General features: G+C 43.4%; 1 protein-coding gene across 3 annotated transcripts in view; it reads right to left on the bottom strand.

Moving 5' to 3' along the window:
• Window positions 1-15,147, bottom strand: part of MSRA (methionine sulfoxide reductase A) — a 461,625-nt gene extending 446,478 nt beyond the window's left edge. The window contains exon 1 of one of the 3 annotated variants that reach the window (XM_059728466.1): window positions 14,970-15,147. In XM_059728466.1, coding sequence (XP_059584449.1) covers window positions 14,970-15,090 — 121 coding nt within the window. In that variant the 5' untranslated portion in view covers window positions 15,091-15,147. Of the gene's footprint in view, window positions 1-5,550; window positions 5,591-14,969 lie in introns of those variants that run through there. The other 2 variants (XM_059728454.1, XM_059728467.1) reach the window with 2 other exon arrangements.
• Between the last annotated feature and the right edge of the window lie 10,118 nt (window positions 15,148-25,265).

Below are 25,265 nucleotides of genomic sequence, written 5' to 3'. Positions count from 1 at the left end.
TTAAGCACCTCTTAAATGATTCAATTTTCTGAAAGTTTAACAAAGCGCAGTATTTCCTGGATTTACGATACCTGTTCCCAGCTATCTACACCATCATTATAAAGTGTTAACCACTAAATTTCTGATATATATACACAACTGGAGTTAAGGTTATATACACATATACATACATATATGCACACATACGCATGTATATATATATATATATATATATATATATATATATATATATATATATATATATATACACATATATACACACACACACACACACACACACACACACACACACACACATCCTTAACTCCAATTTAACATAGCTTTCACTTCAGAGTTTCTTTGCTCTTTTTAAAATTATTTAAAAAATTCATATATGAACATTAAACTCTGTGACTGAGGAGGTCCCTTCCAGTCCTATATTCCCAAGAAAGGGACAAACTGCACCAAGTTTACACCTGGCACAGTTTATGTTGCCCGAAACACTGAGGGCAGCAAAGACAAAGCTATACCTTTTCCCTATTCCCTCATATTCGCCTGCCTTGGGAGAAAGTAGCTACAACGTGGAGCATATATTGACTCCCCTGTTCCCACGGGTGATGAGGATGGACAACCCAGAGACATCAGGACACCCATTAGTACTCGTGACAATCTATCATATGAACCTGTACACAGGTAGGCCTGATCCTGCATTATATTATGCCAGTTTTATACTGGTATGACTCTAGCAAAGTCAATATAGCACCATGCATGTTAGAAATGGATATAAAAGAACAGACTCAGATCCCATTATATTTAATGCATCCCACTAAAAGGGCTACCAAGTATTGGACAATTATATATTCCATGGCCAAATTTTCACCTCAAGTACACTTGCAAAATCCCAGTAAAGTTAAGTGAGTCACACTGGTATAATTGAAGGTATAATTTGGCTCCATATGTCCTGCAATATATAGGCACAAAAAAGGCTTACTTAAGTTACAGCAAGGAGGCCAAGTACAGAGTCAGCTTTTTTTCCCCTACATTTTCTTGCTTTCTTTGATTTTAAATCACTCAAAGAGTTACCTAAGCATATGGTCAAATTCATCACCAGGGCTAGATACAGACAGTCAAAACGCCCGAGGCTAAATCAGTTCAATCTTTGATGGTTAATCTAAACTGCATAGATTCAATTGAAACAGAAGTGAACAGACATTTCTCTTTGATTCAGGAAATGCAGCCATATGCCTGCAGTGGCTCAGGTCAGAAGCCAGGGGGCAGGAGGGGGGCGCTAGAGCACAGCTCTTTGGCTGTGTGTTCACTTTTCTCTTCCCGCTGCCCCTGAGGTCTCTGGGATTTTCAGTCCAGAATTACAGCAGCCGGACTCTGCAGGGTTGCTCATCACTTCCTCTTCCTGCTTCCAGGGGCCTCTGAGATTTGTAGTCCAGTGGCAGCCAGCAGTAAGTTTGAGCAGGGGAAGGGGTGTTTAACCCCCCTCCCTGGCCCCAGACCCAAGCCAGGGTTTGCCTGGGGTGGGGCAGAGCAGTCCCCCGGATCCCCCCCCCCCCGCAGACTGGGCTGCATCCTCAGCTGGGCTTGCCCCCCCCACCCCTTTGTCAGCCAGTTCTCACTGCCTCAGCTAGGGAGCAGAGGGGCAGGGCCAGCCCTGCTCTCTCGAGCAGACAGCAGAGCCTAGGCCAGGGCTGCAAAGCATGCTGGGATGCTGGGGGAGGGCTGTGATTTAACTTGAACCAGGAAGGGATCTGGGACAGAACTTTCATAAGCCAGCTTGATCCAAATCAGTTAACTACATTCAACCAGTTTTATCTTAGACCAGTTTCAAAATGGCTAAAACTGGTTTATGTGCACTGAGCTTCTGTTCTGTTACAGGTGTAAACCAGTTTCTGATCACTTAAACCGGTTTGTGTGTAACTTCTGTCCCTAGCCTAGAACGCCCTCAAAAGTCAAAATAGCATCACACCATCAGCCAAAGAGCTCAAAGTCATCTTGAATGTATTGTATAGCAATACAAAATATTCTCCACTGGAATCAAGAATCATATATAAATATCATTTCTGTATTTAGCTCTTACAAGTGATGCATACTTAAACAATGCAAGCTTTTGGAGTTCACATGCTGGCGCTATCCTTTTCATATACCGCAGCAGCAAGCAGCTACTCAATCTCTTGCTCACCAAGCCACTAGTCTTCACTAGAAACAATTATCCCCTTTATTCCACAATTTGGATTAAATTCTCATAGCAACATATATATGTAACCCTCTGAATAAAGATTTTTTTTCATTCCTTTTTTTTTAATTTCATAAAGTGAAATTATGGTGCCTTCAATATTAGCCTCCTTCAAACCTTATTTGCATTCAAGAGGCTGCCAGTTGGGTAAAGTTTCTACTCCTTAAATAATTCTGTTTCCCAGCAACCTGCATTCTGTTGCCACGGAGAAACCCTGTGGAGAGCTACCTCAGTTATCAGGCCCGCCGCAGTCCTGAGGGGGGTATAGCTTTGTGCAGCGTTGCTTCATGCCAGTGCACACATCTGAGTGTGAGAAGAATGCTAAGTAGTCGCCCAGGAGCTCCAGGGACTGGAATGAGGGTTTATTGTAGTGTGTTTGCTGATGAATGACGTCGCTCTTTGTGTTATGCTGTACTTCGAGGTGATAGGGAAGTGCAGGTTTTTCAGCGATGCAGCATTATCTTGGGAGCTGCATTTGACAGCCAGTTATGCAGTTCTGCAAACATCTCCCTTTTGGTTTTGAATTCACCGAGGACTGTGTGTGCATGTTTGACTGTTTGTCCCGGTTCCAGCTGCCAAATACAGAATGCACGCAAAGTTTTAGGTTGGCATGTTTCTTGAAGTAGAAATTGTGAAATTCTAATGTTTTGTGTACATTTGGCAGCTGAAAAACAGGCAGAACGTCATATGGACACACGCACACAGTCCTTTGTAGATTAAAAGTCTACCCGGCATATTTGCTGAACTGTAGAGCCAGATGCCAAATGCGAAACGCACACAAAGCTTTAGGATTTCAAAACTTTTGTTCTCTAGGAAGCATCTTCAAAAGCGTAACGGTAACAGCAGGCTAAAAAGTTGTTCCTTTTTGCCCATGTCACTACAATTCTTAATAAGTTTTCATAGTCCATATATTTGGCCTGAGAACCAAGCTATTAATTTAATGTTTAGCTACTAATGCCAGGGGAAATAAAAAGGACTAACAGAAAAGGGAAAGGGAGAAAATGCATGGCATGCAGACTTCTATTGTAACTATTCTTTTCAAAGTAATTACTTTCATGCATACTCTGTCCAGATATTTCAACCAGTCTGGGATTTCAAGTAATAAATAATTACTTAGAATAAGGAACCTGAGCAAATAAATGTAGTGTTGCTCTCCATCCTTGCTGGTTTGAATCTCAGCACACTTGTTCAAACAAATGAAAAAAGTAATATGTTTATAAACTGATAGATCAAAAGTATACTAAGGTAGTGCCCTAACTTGATTTTTTAGAATGAAGAAATAAGTAATTCCCTCTTCTCTCAACTGGAAAAGAAAACTGAAACTTGAGAAATGCAATACTACATAGCATTATGAATTTGCTACTCACTATATCGTACCAAATTGTCGGTCTTATAAGATACATCTTTCCCTTTTTTACCTATATTTGGGTACAGTCTGCAATAAGAATAAGGTTTCAGTTAACTTTTTACAGCTAAAAAAAAAAAAAAAGATAAAAGAAAGATCATGAAGCTAAAAAATAATAATTCTTCTGAATCTTAAGCTTCCTACAAAGCTGTTTTATTTGCATGACTCATCCCCACATAGGATTCCATATATTGGCCCTAGTGCACTGAATTTCACCATACTATATCTTCTCAACAGGGATGTGCAAAGCATTTCTCAGATGCATGCCACAGGGTTGACAGACTCTACACATGCATACATACACACCCCACCCCTCCTTGGAAGAAATATCAAACACTTTTCATTGTCTTAATTTTGCTCACATTTTCCTGACAGTGTTATGAGGGGAAAAAACACTGTATCCATTCATACTTAATTCAGCAGTACCATTACAAAATCTTACATTTTATATAACTTAGCAAATTGTCACAATTGCAATGCCAACCTATTAAAAATTCCCTAGGTAGCAAAAGGGTATAAATGTTTAGGCACTAGAAACAAATTGAGGACCAGATTTTGCTCTTTATTACAGCCACTTGCTACTCCTGCAATAGTACAAAGCATGTCATAAAGCATTAAATGGGCAGCTGGAAAGTCCCCTGGTACATACAAACCTAAAATGGGATACAGCCTACACCACCTTCTTCGGCACCACAACCTTGGTAGGAAAATCTGGAGATTTAAGAGGGTATGGTCAAAGTTCACTGAGCTCCAGCAAGCCCTGCCAGCATAATGGCATAAAACAGGGTAAATTAAAGCAGCCCTGATGACTGCCATGCATTCACTTTCCCGCCTCTCAGGTGCACTGCACAGAGCACTGCCTTACATTTCCAAATGTCTATTTAATCAAAAATGGGGACGTATTATAATTTATCAGGCACCCACATTTGAAAACTGAGCTTTCTGCATTTTCAGCAGCTGATTTAGATAAATATTACAGCATCGCCTGTGTTCTGGGGATACCAGCTGTCTATGAAATGCAAAGGCTCTCTATTGCATGAATTGACTGAAGAAATAATGTGAAGTTTCCCAATATTTAACTATCAATATTGAATCAAACAAGATCCTGCTGACTACTTTTTACATCTGCCACGGACAAGGGTAAAGGCAGAGCAGCACTTTATAAAAGTAGTCCAAACTTAGCAATCAACAAGATAATGTAGTCCATATTTTGAGAAGGCAAAAAAGTTTAATGGGAATGGAAAATCCCTTATAACAAGTAGAGATAAGATTAAACAAATCCCACTATCTATAAAATGTTATTGCTATTTTTCTGCCATTAATTTACCCTACAACCTGTTCAGAAGCTATTAAGGCTCAAATGATATCCATCAACATGCATCACTACAAATTAACCAAATGGTAGAAGAATGTTATTTCTAAATGGACACCATTTTCCTAAAGTCATTTCATTTGAAAATTCCTTATGAAAAAAATTAAATAGATAAAACAACTGCACTAATTGGAACTGACCCCCGTGCAATTTTGAAACCATGCAGCTGATCAGTAAACCGTGAGGTCTGAATTTTCCTGGGGCTCCGAATGCTCCTGTAGCAATACAAGTGTAGCAAAACCACTGCAACTTTCATCCTGTTTCATTCAAGATTAAAGTTACAGTAATTTAGCTCATTTCTATCAATGTAAGCAAACAAAGAGGCAAGGTACAACTGAGCAGTATGTCCATCCCTGTTTGGAACAATAAAAAGTTACCCCTCCCCATAGTTAGACAAGGTAATTTAAAGTCCTTTGTTAACACTAAAAATGTAAATATTGTTTAAAAATTATCTGTTTAACCTCCTCTAATTATATCAGTTAAATGGTTAACTGATAACACAGCCGCTTACCCCTCTCCCTCCCCTCCTCCTTCCTCCCTCCCTCCTACCTGCCCTGCTGCCTTCCGGTTCCTGCTGGGGCACCACGCATCTTCCCTCCCCCCACTTCCCTGCCCTAAACAGTAACTGGTAAGCTAATCAGCTATCACTGGGCTTATTGGTTAAATGGTTAACCATTTAACTTTTCACATGCTTAGTTAACACTAGGCATGAATTAGAAAGGTCTCTCACATGAATAGCAAGAAAGATTCCCTGATCAAAAAGGAACAAAAAAATCTAAAAGAGCTTAAAGAGAAGGAAAGAAACTGTACTGCAGAAACAGCACATGGTTGATTAGACACAGGGCGCATCTACATGTGCACATTTCCTGCACAGTAACTGAAATGACTGAGCAGCAACCGACAACCACTGCACAGTACAGGCAGCACCTACACACGCACGCCTGTACTGTGCAGTAAATATGGCGACTTATGCCAACTTGAGTGTAAATTTTACGCCCGATTAGTTACTGTGCAGTAACGTATGTGTAGATGCCTTACTGCACAGTAACACTGTGTGTGGACTAATTTATTCCCAAGTCGGTCCACATACAGTGTTACTGCACTTTAACACCTGCACATGTAGATGCCAGCGTAAACCTGCTTACTGCTCAGTAACTTACTGCGCAGTAAATGCACATGTAGATGTGCGAACAGTTCTGTGTTTTATTGTATAAGGAAATGAGTAAACTGTCTTTCTGTATGAATCTGCAATCAATTTGTCCCAAATATCACGTATTTGCTCTAACAGCATCAATGTAATGGGTGCTGAAATACATATGCTAGCTTCACACACAAGAAAGGACCAACCATAAGGCGAGCCTCAACCTCTACCCAAATCCCCATACACCATGCCTCTTCACCTCACTCTTCTCCAAGGCTGATGCTTGCCTCTGTGGCATCCTGCAAGCAAGGATTTCGATCCAAAGATCAGTTCATAACTTCATACTCCTTAGAACAGCAGTCACCAACCTTTGAAAGCTGTGGGCCAGAGTGACCCAGTTCAGGTTAGAACTGGACAGAGTACAGACAGCATCAGGAAAGCATCTGCCAAAGCCCTGTGTAAGCAGGCCAGACTCAGCCTAGGGGCCATAGGTTACCAACCCCTGGTTTAGAAAATGCATGGAGGGCGTCTTTCGCAGAGCACTTAGGTGCCCAGCTCCTATAAAGAGTAGAAACTGCTAAGGAAAGAACCCTAGCAGTGAGTGGGGAGCCCCAGCTGCTGGTTACCAGGGCAACCAGAGTGCGCTAGCAGCCCACACCTGCCAGCGGTCAGCTGACCAGAAGGGGCAAGGCCTGGCCTACATATAAACCCCAGGCCTGAGGCCAGGAGGGCAGTTCCCTACCAGCAACCAAGGGGGAAGGAGCTCTCCCAGAGCAGCCAAAGGGGAGAGGCCTGACTGCAGGAGCAGCTTCTGACATTGTCAAGGGATGGAGTATTCCTGGGTATGGTTTGAATGGTGTTATAGCCAGGCAGCTTGGATTTATGTTATAGCCCAGGGGCTTGGGTTTTGTTTGCTGTTTAAGACCGGTGAGACTATTAGGGGAAGGAGGAGGCCTCATTAGGGGCCCAAGGCAGTGTGGGGACCCCAGCGCCGGAGAGGGCACAGCTTTTGCAGTGAACCGGCCCCAGCGCCAGAGAGGGCGCAGCTTTTGAGGTGAACCGGCCCCGGTGCCGGAGAGGGCGCAGCGCCAGACAGGGCTGCCGAGGACCCAAGCGCCAGGCAAGGCGCAGCGCGAGACAGGGCTGCAGAGGGCTCAGGGAGGACCAGGGAACCAAATCATAAGGCCTAGACCAAACAAAGTCAGTTCCATCTGCAAGGCTTGGGCTGCAGTGTAGGGGAGGAACGGAGCCTCAAATAGCGCCCCCTGGCATAGGGGCAGGAAATGGGCAGTCTCCCGCTTAATTACATCTATTAATCAATTAACAACAAGGCATGGCAGGCGAGAAGGTGGGCGGTTGGCTTATAACAGGTGGGAGGGGCCACCAGTAGATGGACCCCAAAGAGGCGCCCCTGTTACAGCCTCCGAATCCTAGATTCTCTTGGGCAACTTCCCTATAGCCCTGTAACAAGCTGTACTCAAAGGATCTGAAGCTTTTCTTGAAAGAAAGAAAGAGAGAGAGAGAGAGAGAGAGAACAAAACAATTTAATCCTATTGTCTCTTGAGCACAGTATGTCAGACTGAGAAATTAATTCTAAGCGTAATTAGAATTCAGTAAGAATGCTTCTAATATCTTAATTTAATGTATTATTTACCTTTTTAGCAGTAAAACAACAGTCAACCTGAAATCTGATTAGTGCAGAAAGACTTAAATATAGGTTCAGGTGTTGAACCTATGCTTAATTAACTCTATTAATTTTTGTCCACTGGCAATCTTTTTTTCCTGGTTTCTGAAAGGCCCAAAGAAGCAATAGGAAAACTGATTAATTATTATACATAACCCACAACAACAAAACTGCCCTTAACAAGTGCTAATAAATACTCAAAATAAAACGAAATAAATCCTTTAATTTACAGTAAATCTTAAGTGAATATTTCAAGAAAAAGGTGCTATTTTAAGTTGGTTCTATTCCTTTAAACATTTTATTTTAATGTCTGAAAGTAGGTTTAAAACATGTTGATGACCAGGAAAGTTTAAAAAAAAAAAAAAAGATACCGCGTTACTATATATTTCTTCATTAGGATAGACTCTGCTCTCATTCTGGTTACTATAAAACCAAGCTATACAACTGACCTCAACCACATTAATCCAGGCTTACACAGCTGTAAGTGATAGCACAATTTTATATACTGGTTCTACTTTAACAATGAATTTGGCCCTGAAAAGTCACATCTGGACACTACTATTTCTCGTACAGACTACCTAAAAATCAGAGTCCTATTAGGCCAGATGCTGAAGATAACATACAAAATTTGACTATATACAATACTGCTAACTGCCCTGGCTTAATTATACTGGTTCAACTTTGTATGTGGATACTTCTATATCAATTTAAACTCGGCCTGCATCAGTTTAGCCAGATTCTGTTAAATAAATCCAGAAGAAGACCGACCCTGATAAAATGTGGGGGCTGTGTGGATAACGAGCTAAACAGAAGTGAGCCCCTAGCTGAAATGGATGATCTGATCCTTGGATGTATAGATAAGAAAATACTAAGTAGGAGTAGGGCAGTGTATTTGGCACTAGAGAGACCAAAACTGCAATAAAGGGTCTAGTTCTGATGTCCACAATTCAAGAAGGATATTGATTAACTGCAGAAGTTTCATAGAAAAGCCACAAGGTTCATAAAAGGTTTGAAAAGCATACCTTATACTGACAGACTTAAAGACCTCTATCAGTTTAAGTTCTTTTTTAAAAAAGAAGGTTAAGAAGCAATCTGATTACAGACTGTAAGTACCTCATGCAGAACAGAAATTTGAAACGAGGGCTCTTCAGTCTAGCAGATAAACATATAACAAGATCCAATGGCTAAAATCAGTACATATTTTAAAGGGTTAGTATAATAAAGTCATTGGAACAAATTACCAAAAGTTGTGGTGGCTTGAATATTTTTGTGAACAAGTCTAATGCAAACCAGGATTAATAGAGGGGAAGCCAATGTCCTCTTTTATACAAAGAAAGGTAGTTGGCATATAGTCTCAAGGCAGGCAGGGTAGATTTGTGCCTTATAGACCAGGGGTGAGTAATTATTTTGGGTACTGGGCCATTTAATGAGTTTTGGTGAGCTACACACAAAATAGTTCAGAAAATATCATCATTTTAACAAATTATAGATAAAAAAACCAAAAGATATACTAAAAATCAAATATCTACTATAACCTATTTTAATTTTATTTCAAAAAGTAACTTTTGTCCTGATTTATGGGGTTTTTTAGTAGTGTATGTAGCGGTGATTGAATAATAGCTCAATATAAAGTCTTGCTCTTGTATACTGGAACGGAGGGGGTATGTGGGAGTGTGGGAGGAGTAAGCATGTTTGGGGGGCTGCCCACACCTTGGGTCCCAGGAGCTGGCCAGGGGTGGGGGAGACATAGGGGGCAGGGGGCCGTGCAGCAGAGCTTGCCCAGGCGGTGGAGGTGTGGTTCAGGCCCCCATCCACCTCATGGCTGCCCTCGCGGTGCTCCACATGGGGCCAGCACTGCCTGCAGCATGCTCCCACCCACACCTGCCGACAGTCCCAGCCCTGGCCAGCATGCACAGCTTCCTGACAGGCCTGCTCCTGGTACAGCCACAGCCGCCCAAATATTACGCAGCTCCCACCACCTCCAACAGCTCCTCCTCCTCTCTTGTTGCACCACTCCAGGCTGAAAGTAGCCTGGGGAAACGGTGGTAGCAGCCGTGGGAATGCGTGCCGGGCACCACACACCCAGACAGGTGCGGGGGTGGGGAGGAGCTACAGCGGGGTGGCTTCTGCCCCAGCACACAGGGCTCCAGCTCCAGCTCCCAGCCACCTTCTATGCACTGAGCTGCCCATAGGTGGCTACTCATGCCGAGCGGGTGGAAGGCAGCCTGGAGCTGGAGCCCCACACACTGGGGCACGAGCCGCCTGACTGCAGCTTCCTCCCTGCCTAGTTAGGCATGTGGCACCCAGCGCATATCCCCATGGCCACTTCCCTGAGCTACCTGCTATCCAGAGCGGCACAGCAGGGGCAGGAGGAGGAGATGCTGGAGGTGGGAAGAGCCGAGCAGAACCTGGAGGGCTGCAGCCACACCAGGAGCAGCCCCTCCAGGAAGAAAGATACAGACTAGATGGTCAGTGGTGCCTTCCATCCTTACAATTTATTAGTATTAAATCAACAAACCCACGGAAGTAAAGTTAACCCAAAGCAGGTTTAAACCACTGCAGCATATCCTGTTTAGCATTATGCCACTAGCTAAACCAGATAGTCCCTACCACAAAATGTTGATTTAGATAGGCCAGATAAAGGATGGGAAAAAGAAAATTCCCAGACAGGGACCTGAAACAGAAAGATCACACACAAGCAACCTCTGGGAAGCAGCAATCAAACCCTGAGCTAAGATTCAAACTGGAAAGTGAAGCTGATGGGAAGTGAAGTCGCTTCCTCATAAGACTCATGTTTAACATTCAATCAAGTTTAATTAGTAAATTTAACTAGCAGATGTAACATTTTCTCTATTCATCATGTACTAACATTTCTGTAAACTATAGATGACTTGACCTTTCTGATGAAGTGGTTAAAACTCTCCAAAAGCTAGTATGATGATTCAACAGAAGTAAAAACATCATTTTTTTCAAGATGAACAAATCAGAATCGGTTACAGAGATGAACAAAAAACAACCACAATAAAAGTTTATCTAAACAGGGATTCATATGAGAGTCGCACCCCAATGTGGAGCCTTCATATCATCTCCTCTCCTTATATCCAGCAGCGCTTCCTATTCTACGTCCCTGGAGCATGCAAAGGGAGAGAAAAATGAAGTTGGATTTAACACCTTGGTGTCCTGGGAATGAAGTACTACCCCTCCATCCTACATCATAGATTATAGATGAGGCAAGTGTGATGACTGTAGAGAGACAGAACCAAAGAACCGGCATGAGACTGCAAACAAGTTGCCCACTAAAAACCTCCTATTATTATAAATGCATAGCTGCAGGTCTGACAAAAGGCTATGCACTTACCTGTATTTGCAAGACTTCTCATAGGTGCCCTGAAACTGACTGTTCGAAAAAGATGGTAGTCCGTTCCAGGTCTGCTAAAACCATGGTACTGAGAGCACTGTGCCATTTAGGAGGGGGTGAAAAGCACCAAGGGGGTGAAAAGCACCTTGTTCAAATTCGCGGATGACACTAAGATGTGGGGAGAAGTGGGCATGCTAGAAGAGAGGGACAGGCTACAACTAGGTCTGGACAGGTTACAAAGGTGGGCAGATAATAATAGGATGTGTTTCAACACTGACAAGTGCAAGGTGCTGCACCTGGGGAGGAAGAACCAGCAGCACACCTACATGCGGGGGAACTCCCTTTTCATCAGTGCAGAGGCAGAAAAGGATCTCGGAGTCATTATTGATGCCACAATGAACATGGGCCGCAATGTGGGGACGCAGTCAGGAAGGCCAACTGCACCTTGTCATGCATCCACAGATGCATCATAAGCAGGTCCAGGGAGGTGATTCCCCCCACTCTATGAGACACTGGTCAGGCCCCAGTTGGAGTACCACATCCAGTTCTGGGCGCCGCACTTCAGGAGAAATGTGGACAGCAGGGAGAGGGTCCAGAGGAGGCCACCTGCATGATCGGGGGCAGCAGGGCAGGCCCTACGAGGAGAGGCTATGGGACCTGAACCTGTTCAGCCTCCACAAGAGAGGGCTGAGAGGTGATCTGGTGGCTGCCTATAAATTTGGCAAGGAGGACCAGCAGGCAATGGGAGAGTCCCTGTTCCCTTGAACACTACCGGGGGTAACAAGGAACAACGGCCATATGTTGACTGAGAGTAGATTCAGACTAGACATCAGGAGGCACTGCTTCACAGTCAGGGCAGCTAGGGGCTGGAACCAACTTCCGAAGGAAGTGGTGCATGCTCCTACCCTGGGGGTCTTCAAAAGGAGGCTAGACAATCACCTAGCCAGGGTCATTTGACCCCAGCATCCTTTCCTGCCCATGGCAGGGGGTCGGACTAGATGATCTGATTAGGTCCCTTCCGATCCTACCAACTATGAAACTATAAGGAGCGTTGCTTACCCTGTCAATGCTGTGGTATTAACAGCCCTGAAACTTGACTTGCTCCCTTCATATTAGAAGCAGCCCTGTGACAGCTGCTTCCCCTTCATTGTTCCTAGTACAATAGCAATACAGCAGACAGTGAGGCTGAAAAATCCTATGCACTTAAGCAGTGTATGCAGTTGATTAATATGCAGATAACCAGTTGCTTACAGTATAAGCAACAGGCATGACATTGGGACTAGCATTGTGTTACACAGTTAAGCGTATTATATTTAAATCAGATACATATATAAGTAGATTACCTGATACATACATGGACTGATCAAGCTGAAGAGGCAAAAGATTTCTACCCAGGACCCAATGATCCTAGACACTAATATAACTGATACATGACACATGCACCTACACACAGTCACCCACACGCACAGAATCTAAGTTGTAACTTTTCATCAACATTTGATGCACTATAACAAGGGAAGTAAATTTTAAAAACAATGTTCTATCAGCGAACGTAGAAGTAGATATTTAATTTTACCCTGGACACAGCTTTACTTTATAGCAAACTGTAAAAGAAATTCTTACAGAACTGATTTTCAGAACCAAATTTCAGTTGCTCCACTGTAGGAAATGAAAACGGCAAAATGTCTTCAATTTCCTAGACTGAGAAATTTATTGACAATCAAATATATGCAAGTGAATTAAAGCCAGAACTAGCTAAAAACTTACAAAGGCTTACATGAAAGGTCGTAGGAGAAACTTTAGAAATATGTGAAATGTCAGTTACAATACGATTTCATAAACCTGTCACAGTCCGCGCGGTTTTGAAAGAGAAGGAAATCTGAGGCAGCAGCACTCCTCTTGATTTCACCATTGCTTGTGACAAAATAGAATGAAGCTGAAATGTATTTTTTTTAGAATTAGTTTCAGTTGCTAGGTTGTGTCAGAATGTTTTTGTGAGTAGATTAGAGGTGAAAACATTGATTATCTAACCTTGTAAAGCATCATATTTATCTCCAAGCACCAGTGACACCTACAAACTAAACCATTTGTGCAGCATACTTAGAATATGCAACAAGAAACTTTTCACAAAAAAATTCCTGTACAAACAAGTTTCAGTCACTTCACAGAAATTAGTTTAATACACTGCACTGTTTGAAGGTTTGGTCCGGGATCTTGCTCACTTCATGGCCTAGATTAGTAAAATCCTCAACACAGAAAAAAACCCATAGACATGACAGTCTATGTTTTGATGTACTCAAGTCTCACACAGTTCTTACAAAGCAGGTTCTGGGAGTTAAAAGCAAAAAATAGGATTGCTTCTCACGTAGAAACGATCCAGGAGCCCCTTTGTGGGGGAATGGGAATATATGAGAGAGAACGACTGCCAAACCAACAGGATTTACGCATCAAAAGACCATCAAAACTCAGTTTTCAGTAGAACCTGGTGAAATACAACTTTCAATGAAGAATATCTATGAGCACCTTCTGCAGCCTATTAAGGTCAAACTGGCCATGTCTACACAAGACACTGACTGTGCAGCTGTTAACTGCGTAACACAATGCTAGTTGTTACTGCACGCTCATTTAGTACTTGTTTATACTATACATTTAGTACTTGTGGATAAACAAGTACTAAATGACTGTGCAGCAGTAGCCTTGCATCACACTTCCTGCCATGTGACACTACTGCGCAGTCAGTGTCTCGTGTAGATACGGCCACGGTGAGTTATATTTTGATCCAGGAATTTGGCCTGTGTAAACATGAAATGCTCAAGTGTTTAATTTCTGCCTCATTGCTAGATGATTTAACATCTTATTTTAGCTATTACAGTCCTTTGTAGGCTCAGGCGATGAGGACACAGGTACCAGGTTACGCCTGAGGTACAAAATCGTAGAGGGCTGGGTCACATGATTTTACTCTAGATAAAATGAGGGAGTTTTCCGTACCATCCCGTACAAATTCACTAAATGCTTCTGCCAAATTACAGTGTAAAAAACTGGGGGGGGGGGAACTGGCCCAGCAGCTGTCTTGTCCAGGCCACTTTAAATGTGCCCGGGCAGCCTGGACTGGCCTCCCTTTCTCCAAGTGCTCCTCTACCCACGCTTCACAGCGACCCTCCAACATTGCTTGTGTTAATGAATATAATAGTAGTATAATTGCTTGTGTTAATCAATCTAATGGTTATTATTATTATTGCTTGTGCTGATTCACATAATGTTATTATTGCTCGTGTTAATGAATATAATGTTATTATTGTTATTATGATTATGATTGCTTGTGCCAATTGTATAATTAATTGCAACATAAGGGGGACAGGAAGAGCAGAGTGCAAAACTTCCTTGGCTCAGTGCTGCTCCCTGTGGAAAAGTCAAGCTAGATCTGCCCCTTTAGTCCTGGCATCCCAGCAGCGGATTCAAGAAGGGCCATGACAGGCCCCTCTGCCCGCACTGGGGCCTGCGAGGCTCCCCAATGCGCCCTTGCCAGCGAAGGGGCACCAAGCCTCAGGGACCTCAACTGCGCACGCGCACACGCCAGGCCGTCCTCCCCCGGAGCCGCCAAGGCTCCGAGCGCATGCGCACAACCTGTGCCATGAAGCGGGAGGGGAGAGCAGCGCGCATGCGCCCCAATCTTCCAGGAGGGAAGAACACGCACTGCGCATGCGCACGCCCTGAAGCGCCCTCCCCGTGACATCATTCCCCACCTCTCCGTTCCCCCCCTCTCCTTTCCCCGCGGCCGCCCCTACCGGAGACCCGGATCCGGTCGCTGCGCCCGGGCGGGGCCTCTTCCCTGCCGGGCAGCTTGGAGGACGAGTCTCCCATGGCGCTCAGGAGCGTGCGGAGGAAGCGGCGGGGCGCGGCGGTCATCTCCCTCCGGCTGCGGCTCTGACGGCGGGGGGGGGGAGGGTCGAAGGCCGTTGGGCGCGAGCGAGCGGCCGTTTAACGGCTGCGGGGGGGGGGAACCGCCCCTCCCCCCGCGTCACGGGCGGGCCGGGCGCACCACCACGCGTGCACCTCCACGCCCTGCTCCTGGTACACGCGTGTGCCTCAGCGTACAGCTCTTGGTACAGGTGTGCAGATCCCGGGAACGCTCTTGGGACACGCATGTGCCTCGGGTGGTGCTCTTGGTACACGCGTGCTTCAGGCCACACTCTTGGTACACGCGTGTACCTCAAGGCAGCACTCTTGGTACACGCGTGCCTCAAGACACTGCTTTTGGTACGCGCGTGCCTCAGGCGCTGCTCTTGGTACGCGCGTGTGCCTCAAGGCAGCGCTCTTGGTACGCGCGTGTGCCTCAGGCGCTGCTCTTGGTACGTGCGTGTGCCTCAAGGCAGCGCTCTTGGTACGCGCGTGTGCCTCAGGCAATACTTGGTACGCTCGTGTGCCTCAGGTGCTGCTGTTGGTATGCACGTGTGCCTCAGGCACTGCTTTTGGTACACATGTGCCTCGGGTGCTGCTCTTGGTACACGTGTGCGCCTCAGGCAACGCTCTTGGTACGTGTGTGTGCCTCAGGTACTGCTCTTCGTACATGCACATACCTCAAAAACAAAAGGATGAAACGAAACACTGGCCGGGCGAAACGAAACAGTAGTGTTTCGCACAGCCCTAGCGTGCGTCTCTCGGGCCCTGCCGTCGGTGCATGCCCGCGTCTCGGGCTCTGCTGTCAGTACACGCATGCATCTGCTCTCCTGCCGGCTGTCTTTCACTCAGGGTACGTGCACCCAAATGTGGCTGTAGGAAGAGATGATGGCGCCCGCACATGTACACCACAGGCACGGTGGAACGGCACGTGCACGTCCAGAGCGCTCGCTGCATATTCTCTATAACAGTGATTTCAACCAGTGCGCTGCAGCACCCTGGGGTGCCTCGAAATCCTTTCAGGGGTGTTGGGGAACACCACACAAAGTTAGCACTGTTAGGTGTGCAAACAGAATTCAGGAGATAAACCCAGAGATGTCAAATAGGAATCCATACTATTAGCAACCTTCTGCCGTGTCATGCTCTTTGCAGCAAAACGCTTGCTCTCTTTCTTTATTTTTTAATCAAAACAGCAGTGAAAACCAAGAGCTGGTGTTTTCCAAGGGATGCCGTGGGTCTAACAAGGGTGAGAACCGCTGACTAACGTCACCCAAAGAAGAATGTCTTGTATTTGAAAGCTTGTCTAACTCTGTTGCCCTTATGGTCGAATAAAACGTATCACCCAAAGAAATCTTTGCCTCTCTCGTTACGCACACACTCGACGCGCAGCACGCGCTGTGGTGACGTCACCCACGCGTACAAAAGAGGCAACACCTGCCTGCATTAAGCATGCACTAAGGATGACTGTCCTGATCAGGAACAGTCGTGTCACTGCTTGCTATTAGAAGACAAGCCCAGGCCTAGTATTGTTACATGTGGTTGACGAACCAGTGTATGAAGGCAGGGAGGGGGAAATTTTCCCAAGTGTCTGCAAAGAAAATCCAGCAGCCACAGAAAAATAAAGGTCCACCGCTCAGAATTTAAGGGGCTGTACAAAGATATTTTTAAAGGGGCTCATAGGGTGCACACGGAGTTTGAAAAGTTGGGATTGTTTGTGTTTGAGATAAAAGGGGGCATGATATAAATATATAAGGACAGGCCTGATGAGTGGGAGCTTCCGTCTCCAGAACAAAGGATCTCTCCATGAAATGGAAAGGTAGCTAATGAAAAATGGAAGGACTGCTTTTTCATTCAGCCTATGATTAGACTCTGGAACTAATTGCCATGTGATATTGTTCAGACCTAGAGCTTACTAAGGATTGGATATTTATAGCAATGCCAAGAATACCAGAGCTTAAAAAGTTAATGCAAAAGGAAGCGGGGAGGAACAAGAACTTCATACTTCAGGAGTTCAGTTAATTTTTAACTATTAGGGGTATTAATTTTTAACTATTAGGGGTTGAGATGCAACCTATCGGGGTGTGGGGAAGAGGGAGGCAAATTCTTTGACACCTGCCCGATATGGGGTTCTTGCATTTTCTTCTGGAGCATCCAGTGTTGGACACTCTTAGTGATACGAAGCAAAACAAAATACAGCTTGGACCGGGTCCTACATTTCCACGGTGAACAGTTTGCACTTTGGCTGTCCTTTTAATTAACTGTAGTGATCACTGAGGCCTAGTTTTCAAGTGCACAGCAGGCTCTAAAACACGGGCAGCCATCACCAGAAAGGGGCACAACGTAGGTACCTGAAGAGAATGCCATCAGTAGAATAATGAGCTAATGTTCTTATTTAGTCTGGTTCCGTAGAGAATCTGACATTTCATCAGTAGATATTATTAAAAATTAGAAGTGCTGAATAGGAGAGGAGGAATTTTGTTTAAAGTATATGTAGCCAAAAATAACTTATTTTCATCTGCAATCTCATCAGTACTGATTTTCCTTGTCTCCCCTTGACCTTTTTATTCAATTGAGAAACGCTTAGCAATTGATCATATCTTTGAACTGCAATCATCATCATGTTGACCAGTTTCGTCTTATTATTTCCTTATATTCCCCCGACTCTTTGTTATGACTTGTCTTAGATTTTGGGGGGCAAGAACTGTCTTTTTGTTGTCTGTTTGTACAGAACCTTGCAAAATAAGGTCTTGGTCCATAACTAGGGCTTCTAGTTGCTACAGGAATAATTGATAAATCCGTAGTGGGTGCATTTGGCATATTATTTACACTTATTTTCTGAGAACTGAGCAGCCTCAGTTCCTATTGGCTCCAAGAGATAAAATAGTAGTTTAATTAGATAAAAATATTATTTATAGTTCAGGAAAGTCTGGAAACAACCTATTCTACAGATTGAAGCTTGCTGTGGGGATCTAAAAATTACATTTCTAATTTTAAATTCAGTTTGTGGGCACAGATTTGCATTTTAGCTGATTACCATAATCAAGGAATCTTTTCACTTTATTAGTAAGTAAACAATTACATTTAGTAAATCTTCTTATGGGTATATGTTAGCAAAATGCCAATCTACAAAACAAGAACAGAAGTACTATACCTCAGAAAAGGGAAAAGATCAGGATGTAAACACACTGCTTGGATTCCCACATATCAAACACAACAATGAAAAGAAATCAAGGAAATCAAATTCAGGAGGGAAAAAAGGCTAGTTGCAGGGAGAGTGAAAGGAAGGAGAAGGGATGTGAATTTATCTCCTGTCTTTCATCCAGGGTCCTGCATGGATCTTTATTCATCCAGTTCTAGGATCCTATCCAAAATAGACTTAGAGTTTTCCAGGGATTGTTGTCTGTTCTTTGTGATGCTTTTCTTCACAGCCAGGTCTGCTAGCCTTTGTGCCTTGGGGTGGATTTTTCCAGTGTAGAAACATTTGACATCCTGCAACCAGTCATAGTATGTAGCCATCCATAGTGTGATTTACAGGTTATAAAACCAGAAGGAATCTTTGTATTTTTCATGTCTGATGTTCTGTAGAACATATCTTCCAGGGGGGAAAAGATCAGTTCTTATTTACAAATTTCCAGTGATAGAGAATCTACTACAGTTTTTAACAACTTGGTCCAATGCTTGTTGACCGTCAGTGTTACAAATTTGCATCTTATTACTGCGCTGAAATTGTCTAGTTTCAACTTTCAGCCATTAACAGTTTGTTTTGCCTTGGCTTAAACAAGATAAACCTTCTTTCATCAAATTTGTATTCTCCATGTAGGGACTTCTAGACTGTGATCAAGTTATCCCTAGGCCTCCTTTTTAATAAACTAACCAGATTGAGCTCCTCGAGTCTTTCATGAGAAGGCTGGTTTTCCAGTCCTTTAACCATTCTCACAGCTCTTCTCTGAACCCTCTCCAATTATCAATAGACATGATGAGCTGTGAATACACGATTCCAGTGGTGGTTTACCAGGACCAAATACAGAAGTAATATATCCTCCCTGTTTCAGCAATGTAACCTCTATTCAAGCTTCACATTTCCATTTATTTATCCAAAGATCACCTTTCTGGTCACAGTGGGCGTTATCCACTATGGCACTTTCCCAACCAGCGTGCCGTCAGAAATGAATGTGTGTGCTGCAGTATGTTGCCATAGCGATGAGCTACAATAGGTATGAGGATGGGGAATGCCTTAACAGGTGTGCCGCGGAAAAATGTTACTAGTGTAAATGTGCCTTGGGCTGCAAAAGGTTCGGAAACATTGCGTTATGGCACCAATTCTAGCACAGGGTGACAGCTGCTCAGGAGAGAGTCCCTGTTCCTGAAGGTTATCCTACTTTTTTTGTTACTATATGTGCAATTCTACGGATGTCTAGATTAGCACACACATTGTTTACTTGTGCCCAGTTTGCAAAATGATTGAGATCACTTCATCAGGAATCTCTCCTCTTCATTATTTACCCTTCCCCTAATCTTTGTCATCTGCAAAATTTAGCAATAATGATTTTATATTTTCTCCCAGGTCAGTGATAAGCATGTTAAACAGGGTATAGTTAACAGCCATTCCTCATAGGTAGGGACCTACCTAAGTGGCAGCAAGACGGGTTTTTCGTGGCGTGCAGAGCTGATTTCGTGGGCATTTTGCAGTGGCCATGCCCCTCACCACTGATTGGAACAGAGGCCCCAGCAGCCTCACCCCTTGCTGCTGGTTAACGAGCAGCCTCACCCCTTGCTGCGGCCTCACCCCGGCTGCTGATTCACTCAGTCTACATCACTACTGCTGTCTTTGCCCCGCCTCTCACTACTGATTGGTGGAGGGCACCTTCACTGAATCTACTTCACTACTGGTTTGCGGGGGGTTTCGGTTGATTTTGCAGGAAATCGCAGCCAATGCCAGATTTCATGGCAATCGTGGGACAACATTGTTTTTCACAGTTTCTGCAAAATCTGGGTAGGTCCCTACTTACAGGTCCTCACTGGAAATACAGTCCCTCAGTAATTTCCTGTTTACAATTACATTTTGTGACCTGTCAGCTGTAAAACTAGCACATTTCTGCTGAGCCTACGTGAACTGAAATTTTTCAAAGCCAAGTAACATGATGAAATTTGGTGCTTTTCCCCACAGGAAAAACAAAAAGCATGTTCCTAATAGAAACATAATTCCCCTATGAAGTTTCAAGCCGTTCTTCAAAACACTTGGCCACTCGAGCTCTAGATTGTAAGAATTCTTGTTAACAGGAACAAGGCACTGCATTTTCCCTTAATCTTGGGTTCCAAAATTCCCTAAACAGTTTTTGCTAAATCTTTTCAAAAACAGTCCAGGCTGAGACAGGTACCTAGCATGATGGATTTCAGCTGGAATTATTAAAACTGAGGGCATCTCTAAGAAACTGAACAGTTCTTACAATGATAAGTGTTGGCCAACCTTAAGTAAAGGTGGCACTAGCAGTTCTGTCTACGATACCAGTACAGTCTGTATATAGCTCACGTGTTACAGTTTGCCTCTAGATAGAATGGAATTATTCCTTGAATCAAATCCATTGCCCCCCCAAACATTCAAAAGTGGTATTAAGGGGCTCTAGAGAGACTTTTTGTTTTGAAAGAACCAGAGATTTTTATAGGCTATACATTTGGGCTTAATGGCAACAGAACTGAACTTCACATCTGCAGTGGAATTCATTATCCAGGAAAGATCACAAAGACAGATAAATTCAAATGATCTTTTTTGAAGAGGAAAGGAATAACCAGTCATGCATCCCCTTGGCATTTGTGATCTTGATAAGTATTCAGATACAGATAAAACTATATGAGTTACTACACTTGAACTGAGCCTACAAGAGGCTGAGGAGCGGCTGACCCAGAAAGAGCCATCAGTAGTTCTTTTCGGACGGGCAGTCGTTGGTTGCGGTATTGTACAATACACCAGTGTTATTATCCAGGATAGTGCAGTCGACTGGGATTTACAGAAAGATGTCAAAAACAATGGGCAATTTAATATAGCAGAACCTCTTCTGTACACGTGAGAAGCAGCATGAAAATACTGGAACAGCCAACGACCGCTTTATATGTTATTTATTTATCCACAGAACAAAGTGGTCAGCTAGAAAAGGGTTAAAACAGCACTCAACCTACATACTTATTATCTTACCTAAAGCATAGCATTTCCCCCAAGGTTTCAGTAGGCCCAGCTTATTCCTTGTACGTGCACCCAGTCTTCCGTGACCAAGTTACAGTCTGTTTCTTTCAGACCATGCCTCCCCTTCTCCCCTGAGCTTCAGCATGCGTCTCTATTTATAACCAGGCAGGCCCCTTTGTTCTCTCACATGCTGGGCTCCCCCAGCCCTGCCACAAGACAAGAGGATGTTGGGCCCAATTTAGAAAGAGACAAGTCTTCAAAGACCTTCATACCTGTATTGTTTAGCTCTGCGATTGAGGCTGCCTGAAGCCACTGAATTATGGTTTTCTGTGGGCGTGCAAACACCCGCCAGGACTGAGTTAAGCCTTTACACATACAGCATGAATCTGAGCAAATAGAGGTCCACATATCAAATATAATGTAGATCTTTCATATTTTTCACACCTTTCTCTTTCCATTCTTTCAAAATATTACCAGCATAGGAAAAAAAATCGGAGAAAATTGACCACATTTTGCTCTACAGACAATCTGCCTGCTTGCACAAGGAGGGCTCCATTATGAGTACACTAATTCTGAATTTTTCTTCGTGCCTCCTACTTGTCTTGATTGAACTAATCATAGATTCATAGATGTTAGATCCTATGACATTTGGGGAACCATAGTGACATTAGACCATAGTGACATTTGGGGAACCATAGACATCATAGATCCTATGACATTGGGGAACCATAGTGTACCTATGCCACAAACTTTTTTGAGCTGCTGGCACAGTGTTGTTTTTAATAAGTGACATTCATCTGTTACCTTTATGATTCCATCTGCTGGCAAATACGTGAACATGATCCCAAAGTAAGAATGGGGATAGTTATAAATTAAGGCTGCTGAGCTTATGTTTAATTTGTTTTATATTGCCTTCATTTTTTCTGCATTTGTCTAATGTGATTGCACGTGTATTCTCATATTCTTCCCCTTTTTCCTTGTTTCGGCTCCAAATGCACAGTTCACCTCTTGTTTTCTGCACAGTGTGCCAAGAGCTTCATACTATGTTCTCTAGTGTAAACATCTGAACCAAAAAGGACTAAGAGGGTGCATCTACATGTGCATATTAATGTGAAGCAATAAACTGGAGCTTATTGCTTGAGGCGCACCATTTGCGCATTCATCTGGTACCACAGCATGATGACCCTGGTCGGAGCACCCACAGCTGGCAGGGGGCTCTGGGGGTCAGCCTGCCAGCCCGGGGCTGCTTCCCTTGGCTCAACATGCTGCGGAGGGGCAGGCTGGGGTACAAGGGTGCTTCATGAGCCCAGCTGAAGCAAGAACCTTTGTATATGACGTTGGTATAGTCCAATTTTATTATTCATCTTATAGGCAACTGCTGCCTCCCGAGTCTGGGGAGGCAACAAGTCGCCGATGTGGGGGGGTCCCCCAGCCACTGATTACCAATGGTGGGGGGGGTCGCCCAGAAGCCGATCGACAAACCAGCAGCAAAATCAGAAGTGCACTTCTGCCGGCAAGTCCAGTTTCACGGCTGGACTTCCAGGGGGTGCACGGCCAATCTCAGAGGGTGCACGGGCACCCTCTATGCATCGCCACTGATCCATCTTTAAATAGGAGGGGTGAAACTAAAGATGGTTCAGGTGTACAAGAATGTTTAGAGATCTGGAAAGCATGCTTCCCAATGAGAAACTTAAGCAATTCAGTCCTACTTAGCTCATCGAGGAAAATGTGAAGAGGTGACTTAATTGCAATTTACAGGCTAGTGGCACCAAGGGAAGGCTTCTGAGAGTCTCATAGACCATGACATAACAGGATCCAGTGGCCCTAAAATAAAGTTAGAAATATGCCAAAAAGGAATAGATGCATTTTTTAAAGCTGATGATAATTAAATATTGGAATAGCTTCCTAAGAGTGTTGCATATTTTCCATCATGCCGTCTTGGTTGCCATAACTTGTCATATAGCTCCACTGACTTCACACCAGCTGAGACTTTTTCTTGTACTCTTTCAGTCAAGATTAGCTGACTTTCTACAGATTATTCTATAATTCAGACGTACATTATGGGGTCTGCATTTTGAATGATTGGGTAAAGTTGTGCAAATCAGACCATCTCATTATGGTCCTTTTCTGCCTTAAAATCTGTGACAATTCTTCTTTCTTGTAGATGAGCACAGGGCATGTATTGGAAGAAACTGGGACTTTAGTAATGAGCCAGGTTGCTGGTTTTCTCTGATAAAAAATCCCCAATTTTCAGATTAAAAAAAGTAACCCACTATCTATCTATCTATTAATGACATTTCATTTTAATCACGGAAAAAGGTGGATTTGGGTTACTTTTTTAAATCTGAAAATTGGGAATTTTTTTATCAGAGAAAACCAGGATTCCTGGTAATTAGTGTCTCTTTGATTGACTTGGGGAAGCTCAGGTGTTTACACCACTGAATTTTGTTCTGAAAGGGGTACTTCATAGGTAGAAATAATGCAAATCTGCACAAAAAAATTAAAAACTTGATTTTTTTTCCTGATAGCCTATAGAAAAAATATTTTTAAACTCTGGCAAAATCTGCAGGATGTGTAAACCATATGTTAAAATGTAAAAGAATACTAGATTATATTTTAAATGGATACATTTTAAGAAGTCATATCAAACAAAAATAGCTTTACTGAACTCTTTATTAAATCCTCCCCACTGTTACTACTATCTTGCAGTCCCTTCTCTAGATTTTCTCCACTCACAATCTTCCATTTCTGCAGATCTTTTTATCCTTTCCCACTGAGACCTTCTGGTCCACTGAGACCTTCTCGCTCATATTTTCCTTCCAGAACCCCAGGCTAAGCATAATACTCAAATTCAAATATTTACTACAATATTACATCACTTAACTTTTTAAATCTCAAAAATTATTTCTAGGTCATTTTTTTAAATGAATTTAAGCATGCTTGCTAAAGTTTGTAACCTGCGAAAATGATCAGCAATGAAATAATTAACAACTAGATGAAACCCGCAAAACATTTGCCATTAAGTGTTTATTGCAAAAGTATTTCTTTAAATACAGGATTTTTAGTTATCCTTTGACTGAATACTTTAATGGAATCAAAACTTCTCACCATTGAAAAGACTACAGACAGCTGTCCATGTATAAACACAGGCTTAGGAATATAAATACATATTTGTTAGAAGTCTGACTCTGTGACTGGTTTACAATCATAGAATAAGAGGGCCCTTGAAAACGTACAAGAGCCTGTGTACTCATGAGGAAATTGCCCCTTTTAGTGGTTTAATTGCAATTTTTAGTGATATAATTGTGTAACAGTGTACACGTTAGGCGGCTTATTTCGATTTAAACAACTTTTTTACGTAGCAAACTAAAACACGTCCCATGTAGTTTAGTTTGCTCCATAACAAATTACAGTGATATTCCTCATGTGTACAAAGGCCCTACCGGGAGAGGCGGGCAGGATCCAGGGGGAAAAAAAGACTTGGCCCCCTTACCCCCCACCCTTTTTTTTCCTTTGGCAAAGCCTGGCCTGGTGCTTCATTCTAGCTCTGACTTGCCTGCATATCTATTTGAAATGCCTCAGGATCGTCTATAATAATAATACGCTTATTTTGTCTGTCCAGAGCACTCTGATTGGTTGTTTCAGTAAGCATTGTGATTGACTGCCGAGACAACCAATCAGAGTGCTCCAGACAGACAGAATAAGCCTATTATTATCTATAATAATGTTGACAGTTGACATTTTAGAGTTAACACCCCATTACAATGAATGAGGCAATTCATACAATCACAGAAAATGGGGGTTGCAGGGACCTCAGGAGGTCACATCTAGTCCACCCGCCCCTCCCTGCACCAAACAGGACCAGCCCCAACTACATCATCCCAGCCAAGGCTTTGTCTAGTTGGGTCTTAAAAACCTCCAAGGATAGAGACTCCTCCACCTCTCTCGGTAGCCTGTTCCAGTGCTTTACTACCCTCCTAGTGAAAATATCCTTCCTAATATCTAA

Source organism: Alligator mississippiensis, chromosome 1 (assembly GCF_030867095.1).
Source record: "Alligator mississippiensis isolate rAllMis1 chromosome 1, rAllMis1, whole genome shotgun sequence".
NCBI classification, from domain to species: domain Eukaryota; kingdom Metazoa; phylum Chordata; order Crocodylia; family Alligatoridae; genus Alligator; species Alligator mississippiensis.
This window is presented reverse-complemented; position numbering and strand designations above follow the sequence as displayed.